The 9,175-nt window shown below is 47.3% G+C and overlaps 1 protein-coding gene across 2 annotated transcripts; it reads left to right on the top strand.

Annotated features, from left to right (window-relative positions):
* Positions 1–418: 418 nt before the first annotated feature.
* On the top strand, positions 419–8,650 carry PKMYT1 (protein kinase, membrane associated tyrosine/threonine 1). Of its 2 annotated transcripts, none has more exons than XM_083708206.1 (8): positions 419–551; positions 2,960–3,330; positions 4,272–4,762; positions 4,949–5,055; positions 5,244–5,416; positions 6,354–6,610; positions 7,435–7,533; positions 7,906–8,650. In XM_083708206.1, the coding sequence occupies exons 2-8, from the start codon at positions 2,962–2,964 to the stop codon at positions 8,147–8,149; spliced, it is 1,740 nt and encodes a 579-aa protein (XP_083564332.1). In that variant the 5' UTR covers positions 419–551; positions 2,960–2,961; the 3' UTR covers positions 8,150–8,650. The 2 variants fall into 2 exon arrangements, with proteins under 2 accessions (XP_083564332.1, XP_083564333.1); XM_083708207.1 differs by having other exon boundaries at positions 525–655.
* Positions 8,651–9,175: the final 525 nt, after the last annotated feature.

The following is a 9,175-nucleotide window of genomic DNA, read 5'->3' as shown; positions in this document are numbered from 1 at the left end:
GGTCCCGCCTCCCCAAAGGCAAAAAAGCCTCGTCTGTTTCCTATCGAGTGGGCGGCCCAGGGACTCCTCGGCAAAGTCCCCGCTTGCAGGGTTGCCTTCGAGTCCGAGCGAGGCCTTTCCTCTTTCCTCAACCCAGCTGGCCTCGTCCACCCACCTGCCAACGCACTGACTGACTGGGCAAACAAAAAACCCGGGGCTGACAGTTAAAGAGAGGCGTTTCCGTTGAAAGGGGAGCTCGCGCGCTCGCTTAGTCCTTTCGGCCCGTAGCCTTTCACGCACGCATGCGCGGTGACGTCGGGACGCGGAAGTGGGCGAGGCCGTTTGGAATTTTGGCGCGAGAGCGCAAACCGGGCGTTGAGGGGATTCGCGCGCGCGCGCCGGGCAGGAATACACACACCTGAGGGAAGGGAGGGGGTGGGAAAAGGGCTGTTTCATCCGGGAACTCTCGGACGGACGGAACAAAGCGATTCCCTCGCTCGCACGTACGCGAGAGCCCTTGCTCTCCGGGGCTCCGAGGAAATTTAAAATTATAAAGAGGAAGGAGAAGAGAGGTAAGGCGCCGGTGCTTTTGCGTTTCCTCAGTGGCAGAAGCGGGTGTGGCGGTGATGTCGTCGACTAGGAGCAGGGGAAAGGGGGGGCGCCCCCCGCACCTGAGGTGAATTTCGGGGGAGGGCAGAGGCGGTGGCTGAGGGAACAGGGCCCTTCTCCGTGGAGGAGGGCGAGGCTGCCGGTGGTGGCTATCTATCACGGTTAGAATGATTAAACGTCGTATTGATTTCTATCCCGCCTTTTCCCCTGACGGGGACTCGAGGCGGCTTACAGAGGGAATAGGAAGCGGCCGAAACGTTGGTTGAGGTGGGGGGAGGGAGGGAACGACGATTATAAAGCAAGTAAAAACATGGATAGAGCCGTGTTTCTGATAGGTCTGGGGGAAAGGAAGCTGAGGCAGGGGTCGAAAGGGGCTTATTCTAGCCAGGGTCACACTTGCAAGATGTTATAGGGCCTGGCGGGGGCTGGGGAGGTTGTGCCCAAGGCTTCGTGGAAAGTGTGAGGTATTTGAGGGCGTCCTGGGAGGCGGTCCCAAGCATAAGGCGGGTCGGAGGCAGCAGGGCTTCTGAATGCCAGTTGATGGGAATCACAAGATGCTCTAATCCTGCTCCTCGCGGGGTTTTCCCCACAGGCATTGGGTGGCCCCTGGGAAGACAGGATGTTGGATAGGATGGGCCATTGGCCTGATCCAGCATGGCTCTTCTTGTGTTTCTATAAGGAGCAGGAGAACTTTAGAGGGCTGAGAGTGATGGAGCTGGAGGGGCGAGGATGTCTCTTCCACAGCTGACATAACTCAAGCCCAGTAGTGGGGGACAGCTGGGCTCCTCTTTTAGTGGTGGTGTTGGTAAAATCAGAACAAGGCAAATTCCTGGAGGAATTCTCTAGTTGTCATTTTAATCCTACTCTTTTCTCAAGGAGTTCAGAGTACATAGCTCTTCTTCTTTCTCCTTTCCATACTGTTTTATTCTTGCCACAGAGAGTTCAGGCTCAAAGACTGGCCTGAGATCACCCAGTGAACTTTGTGTGAATTTGAGCCTGGCTGCAAGGGCTCTTAAGTCAGATGTGATGTGGACGCCATATAGACATCTGGTAGCTAAATGGAACCTCCATTTTTAGAGGCAGTGTACCTATGAGTACCATGTGTTTCTAGAGAAAAACAGGAAATGGCCATTACCCTCATGACAAGGTTGTGACCTGGCTGCCTGGTGTTGGAAGCAGAATATTTGTTCTCATCTGTTTGGCCTCCTGTTGTGTTATTACCACCTCTGGTTGCACACACCTGGGACTGAGGTAAGGACAGCCCAATTGTATCATCATCATCATCATTAGTCTACCTAAGGAAAGAGAAAAAACCCACATGTGCTCTGCTAAAGGGTTAGAAATATAGCAATATTTTTATGTAATGCCCTATTTATTTTGAAGATGCACAGGGCAGTCTTAATTTTAAAATCTCTCAGTGTTCAGTATGGCTTCCTCAAAGGAAATTGTGTATAGGTTTGTATCCAACTGCTCTGCTGTTCACATAGACATTTAAGCAGCTTATGATAGATAATGTAAATATGAATTCCTTGTGTGAATCGATACTTTGAAACTCTTCATATCTTCCTGTTAGTGCTCCACTTAGTGTTTTCTTCTTTGTGACTCTGCTGACTGCTTTGTTTGTTTTCCTTTGAGTGCCTCTAAAGATTCTGATCCCAGACTTGTCAGTTTCATCTGATTGTCACATGATTTATCAGGAATCACTAAGGCCATTACAAACTCCATCACAATTACTGATGGTTCCAGGACAGTTGCAGTAGATGGATGAAATGCATCTTAACCTAAAATGCGTCCCAAATGGCCAGAGCCTGGAGACAGCAGCCCACAGGGCATTGATCTTCTAAGATAGAATTCTAGGAACTGATTGGTAGGCATGAGTTATTGAAGCCTCTGCCTGATAGACAGAACCTTAAAATGGGTGGTTGTTTTTGTTTTTGCAAAAGACAAAAATAAACACGTCCCTTCCTGCTGTGAATACAAGCTATGAAGGTACATAAAGATACAGCTCTGGGCTTGTGGTCCCAGAACTGGAATGTAAAAATGAATAGTGGGAGTTAGAATGCTTTTCAGGTTCCAGGGCTTCTGAACATCATTGTTGCATACAGTGAAATACTGTATTAAAATTGAATGTATCCTCCTGTTCTTGCAGTTTATCCTTTGGGCTATGCATGTGGGGAGGCTTCTTTCCCCATCACTTGAGACTCTACTATCAGTCTCTTCAGATCAGCAAACTGAAAATATTTACCTTTTTTTTTGGTTAGTGAATTTTAAATGTGCCTGAGCAGCCCAACACAAAAGACTCGCTGACTGCAACTTTGAATCATTGAGGAAATGATAATGTAATTTCAATAACTATGCATTCTGCTTTCAGACATGCCACTACCTCTTGACTATGGAGGGGCTGAGTCCCAGATGAGTCACACTCCTCTTCCAGTGCCTGCCTTCTTCCGGGAAGCAGAAAGCAGTTTTTCAGCCAAGAGAGCTCGTAAGCCACTCAGCTATACCCTCCCACCACGCCCACGCCACAAGAGCTCACTCACTGTGAGCAGGATTTTCTCTGACCGCCGGCAGCAACCGTGGACCAAGCTCCAGCCACACAGTGTTTCCTTCCATGGCGCACAGAGGAAACAGACACCCCTGCGTAGTCACCTGTATGATGCTTCCAAAAGAGAGCTGTTTTTCAGGCAGTGTTTCCAGCAGCTAAGCCGTCTTGGCAGAGGGTCTTTTGGTGAAGTGTACAAGGTAAGGCAGTAGCAGACAGGCTACTAATCTCTTGGGACACATCTACACTAGCCATTTAAAATACATTTCTTCCCCAAAATATTCCCGTGAACTATAGTTTGTTAAGCGTACTGTGAAATGCGGCTCTGTGAGATGAGTTCCAGTTCCCAGAATTCTTTATGGGAAGCCATGCTCTTTAAATATAAGGTATGGACACAGTCTGTGTGGAAGAAATGAATTCACGCAAGGCATAATTAAGATTCCCCCCCCACACACAGTTTGTGGTGGTGACCACTGGTTAGATGGCTTTGAAAATGAATTAGACAAATACATGGAAGATCTGCCTATCAGTGGATTACATTAAAATTAGACTTCCATGTTCAGAGGTGGCGACTGTGGCAGGGGGCTGTTGCCACCATGCCCTGCTTGTGAGCTTCCAGGAGGAATCTGGCAGGCCATACTGTAGGAAGTGGGGTGCTGACTACAATGCATTGTCTTAAATACACAGCCCCACACTGCGGGTGCCTCCAGATTTTGGGAGAAGGATTTAAGTGCATGCTACAACATCAGGTTTGTGCAGTTAAAGGGCTCTGTCCCCTTAGTGCAACAAATCAACTTTAAAAAAGAAGCATGCTTTTTGCAATTTGGAAAGTGATGGGAGAATGCATTGAAGAGTGCAGGATGAACAAATGACTAACAGAATGATTTATAAACACCCCACAAGTAAATCAGGATGAATGCAGAACAAATGCTAATTGTGCAGGCTTTGTTCTTATTTCTTTGCTGGGTGATTTTATGATAATGTGACATGAATATAATTTCTCATCACAGAATCTGGATGTTCTTGGCAAGCTTACCACTCACAGTTCCTGAACACCCCTTGTGCTGGGAGTTCTTGCATGGAAGGGCCAGGGTCCTCTTCAGTCTACAGGATGTAATAACTTGTTTCATCTTCCCTACAGGTGCGCTGTAGGGAAGATGGACAGCTATATGCTGTGAAGCGTTCTGTGGAGCCATTCCGAGGTGAGAGTGATAGGCAGCGCAAACTGGCTGAGGTGCGCAAGCACGAGCGCGTGGGGCACCATCCCAACTGTGTGAGCTTCGTACAGGCCTGGGAAGAGCGTGGGCAGCTCTACATACAGACGGAGTTGTGCCCAAACAACCTGTTGCAGTATTGTGAGGAGTATGGACCACTGCCCGAATGGCAAGTGCGAGCGTTCCTCTGGGACTTACTGCAGGGACTGCGTCACTTACACGACCGCAACCTTTTACACATGGATGTCAAGCCAGCTAACATCTTCCTCTCGTCCAGCAATGTCTGCAAGCTAGGTGACTTTGGGCTTATGCTGGAGTTGGACTCTAGGGATCTGAATGATGCTCAAGAAGGCGATCCCCGCTACATGGCACCTGAGCTGCTCCGTGGGGAATACACCAAGGCTGCTGATATCTTCAGGTGTGGGATGAGATGGGAAGTAGGGATGCTAATATTTCCAGTGCCTGAGATAGCCAGCAGCTTCACAGTTGTGGCTTTTGCTCCCCTGCCTCAAAATTTAACTTGTTGCGGGGTTCAAATTAGCACTACAGATAAGCAATGTTGTGCTGCTCCTGTTACTTCATCTGTGTGCTTCTGTCCTTCCAGCCTAGGCATAACCATCTTAGAGATTGCTTGCAATATGGAGCTTCCTAATGGAGGTGAAGGTTGGCAACAACTGAGACAGGGCTATATGCCCCCTGAGTTCACTGCAGGTGAGCAGAAACAAAGGGAACATTTCTGCATGCAGCACTTGCATATGCCAACTCAACCGCTAATCCTCATGGAAGGAGGCAAAGTGGTTGTCAAAACTAGGAGGGTCTGGGGAAAGAGCTGGTGGCATGTGAAATTCAATATATTGTAGAAAGCAAAGTAAGCAGTGGAATATTCTTGCCCTTCCCAGATCTCTCTGCTGAGCTGCGGACTCTCCTAGTTGCCATGTTGGAACCCAACCATCTGCTCCGGCCCTCGGTGGAGACGTTACTTGGTTCCAGCCTCATACAGAAGACAGGGAGGTGGCGGAAGCTGATGCTGCTGGCACAGTCTGGGATCCAGCAAGGAGTTTCCATGTGCAAGGTGATCAAGGCCCTGGCCAGAGATCCTCACAATGCTAATCTGCAGTTCTCTTTGAGCGCACTCTCCACAGCATTACCAAATCATCTTCCTAGAACTATGCCACTGCTTTGCGCCTCTTTTTTGTTGTTCTGGACAAAGGCATCCTTATCAGAAAACAGCCTATCAGTTATTTATGGGTGAATCACACTGAGCTAGTTCCATGTGTTGCTCAGCCTAAATGCCTTTGGGGCGGGGTTTGCTGGCCTAGTTGAGGGTGTGTCTTTGTTTTGTGATGTTTTTTATGTACCCAGTTGCAAGAGCAGCACTGACTGACAGCAAAGGGCTGGAGAACTTTTCTGGTGCCCTAGCCTCCAGTTTGCAGTAGGGAGAGTATCTATTGCCAGATTTGGGAAGTGTCTCATGCCAGCATGCTGTGCCCCATCAATTGCTTTCTTACGGTGTTTCCATGCGCTCTGGCACTCGCCATGGTATTCCATTGCGCCAGAAGCGGTTTAGTCATGCTGGCCACATGACCCTGAAAGCTGTCTGTGGACAAACGCCAGCTCCCTTGGCCTGAAAAGTGAGAGGAGCCAGCGTGATGTAGTGGTTAAGAGCGGTGGACTCATAATCTGGTGAACCAGGTTTGCTTCCCCACTCCTCCACATGCAGCTGCTGGGTGACCTTAGGCTAGTCACACTTCTCTGAAGTCTCTCAGCCTCACTCACCCCACAGAGTGTTTGTTGTGGGGGAGGAAGGGAAAGGAGATTGTTAGCCATTTAGAGACTCCTTAAGGCGAGTGAAAGGCGGGATATCAAGTCCAAACTCTTCTTCACCCCATAGTCACCTTTGAATGGACTTAACCGTCCAGGAGTCCTTTACCTTTATCTTAATGCCAGCATGTTATTACTCCATTGATTGCTTTCTAAATGTGTGAATTCTCCCCATCTGTTTATTTCAGATCCTCTTCAGATTCATGCAGTGGCTCTGGGGGTCTGTGAGCAGCCCGGTTCACTGGCTACTGTTTTGGCATCGGAATATTCCAGTCACCCCCCCAAATTCGCCCCTTGTCCTTCCCCCAGAAGACAGCAGCCTCTCTAGTGGTTGGGGTGAGGAGGAAGAGGATGCCGAAGAGAGCCTTGGTGAGGATGTCTTTGAACTAACGGAGACAGTTGGGCGACATAATCACACTTGCCCTGAGCTGCAGTCTTCTGACAAGTAAGTAGAAGAAGAAGATAGGACCGCTCCTACAGGTCAGTAACAGACAGTAACAGGTCGGAAGCAGAGAGTACATGTGCGCAAGGTGCCCCCCATCAGAGAAAACAGTGTGGTAGACCAATCCAGATGTCTGAAGCAAGTGATTTTTCTGTCTGTCTGGGAAGGCTAATAGACATCCACTCAAATATCCAGGATTGCTAGCCAGTCTGACGTGGGCCAGGGAGGGCTCAATGAGTTAGATCTGTAATGTGAAGCAAATTCCATTCACTATTCTCTTGAGAAAATGTTTGTTTTTGGGTTTTTAAAATCTAAATGTAGTTTGTTACACAGTGCCAATCCCTCTGATGTTCTGTAGCGCAATCATGTCCTCCACATCAGCCTTTTTTTTTAAAGCTAAACTAAACAGGCCAAACTCAATCTCCTTTCCTAAAATAATGAACATCCCCAAATCCTTCAGGTGCTTTTCTTTGCACCAGCTTCTGCATAAAGCTCACCTTATCAACGGCAGGTGGCCAAGAATGATACTATTTTTTCTATTAAGCATGGGAAGAATGGTTCCTGTTATGCATGTAGAGAGAAAACAAGTCTCCAGCCTCTAAAAGGTAGGAGAGCAAGTGGCTGTCCAGTTTCCCTTCTGAATGTGAGCTGTGGCAGGTCATCTGTTCAAGCACATGTGCGCTCTCTTTCACTACAGGAAGCTAGTCTGGATTCCCCACTACCACCTCTGTCACACATCTGAATTCTGTTTGACTCCTACTAGCCTGATGATATTAAAATGAATGCTTGAAAGCATAGGTAACTTCAGATTGCTGCTTCTCTTCCAGACAAGCTGGTTCTCCTCTGCTGAGCATCTGCCCTTGTGCAGGAAACACCTCCACGCCACGGCACCCCTCACCCCAGCAAACTGGTGGCAGGAAGAACAGGTGAGCTGATGGTCAAGGAGTTGTAGGGGAGACAACAGCAGAGCTGCTTGAGGTTTTCCGACAACTCCTTGTGGTCCCTTGCAATTCTTTGATTCTGCATGTAAGCGGAGGGTTCAGAGAAATGTGCAGACTTGTTAATGTCTTTTAGCTGTTAATAACTTTTAGCTTCTCAAAAGGTATCTTCCCCCTTTGGCACTGTAGAGGGCTCAATGGTTTGAACCATGCATATTTATCGGAATATTTTGCTGTGAAGTTGTGATCTAGAGTATGTTGTCTTTCCCGGTGCTGAACTATATCTCAGATAGGAGGTCCTGATGCAGTACCCAATACCTTATTTTTATGACCTGTCTTTTTCTGTTTGGTCTCCCACAGGTCTTTGGTACTCCAAGGCAGCCCTAACCTCAGCCACATCAGCCCAGAGTCCCCCAATAGCAGACATGCCACATCAGGCTCTCTGAATGCGAACAGTTTGCGCCGCACACTAGCTTTTGAAGATGAGGATGAATGGGAGTCACTTGTTCCCCAGTGCTCAAAGCAGTGCTCTACTTTTGAGCCAAAAAACTTGCTGAGCTTGTTTGAAGACTCCATGGCATCTGAGCAGAAGTGCCAGAGCTGAGAGGAACTTCTTTTCTTTACTTACTGGCTTGCATAGGCCCTTCCTGGGTGAAGGGAGGAAACCCCTCCCATTGATATTGCACACTTGGCCAGTATGCTCAGTGGGGCTGGGCTGTGACATAGAGCTAAGTTTAGCAAAAGGGAGGCAGGATTTCTAGGGTTGCTTCCCTGTGCGTAACTTCTCTGCTTGAGCCCTCTGATGATGATGCTTTTGAGATGCATATTCTTGTATTCCAAAATTTAGAGTGGTATCTGCTGGCAGGCAGTAGAAAATAGGGTGTATTGTCAGAGGTCACTTGAGGGGGAAATTGTTTTATATGGGGAATAAGGGTGGAATCTATATTTTCTTTTAAAGTTTTGTCTTCTAATATTTGTGTGCTAGGAATGTGTTGCCATTTGTGGGAACTGGCTTGGGGAATATAAACTCCCTTTCATACTAGGGTTTTGCAAAGGTGGCAGCTGTAAGACTTGACAATAAAAGCATTTTCAACTGTCCCTTGAATTTTGTGGTTTTTTGTGACTTGAAATATTAATCAAGTTAGAACACCATTCTGACAAAAGAACAGTGAGAGATGAAGTTGCAAATCGCCACACAAGGAAATTATATCATCAATTTGATTTGAACTGATTTTAGAATGAATTAATTTTAGAATGCTGTATTATTTTACTGTTGTTAGCCACTCTGAGCCCGGCTTTGGTTGGGGAGGGCGGGATATAAATTAAATTTTATTATTATTATTAATATTAAAAGTTTGAAAGAAAGAAATCCTGAAAGTACAGGCTGTTTTTTTGCTGAAGCCTCAGAGAAACAGCTGAATAAATAGTGGGTGTGAGCTGGACAGGTATTGAAGATATACTTTAGAATCCAAATCTTGCTTATTCACAGTATCTAGTGCAGGGGGTTAACTTTTTTGGGACTGCAGGGGCAGGGGCATTTGGAATGAGACTGTGCTACAGACACTATTCCCCACCAGACAGAAAGCATCCAAAACTATTCTTTTCAAAGTCATCTGTGAAAGTTGGATCC

Source organism: Podarcis gaigeae, assembly GCF_964106915.1.
Source record: "Podarcis gaigeae genome assembly, chromosome: 13".
NCBI lineage: Eukaryota > Metazoa > Chordata > Lepidosauria > Squamata > Lacertidae > Podarcis > Podarcis gaigeae.
Note: the sequence above shows the minus strand (reverse complement) of the source record. Positions and strands in the feature narration are given on the sequence as shown.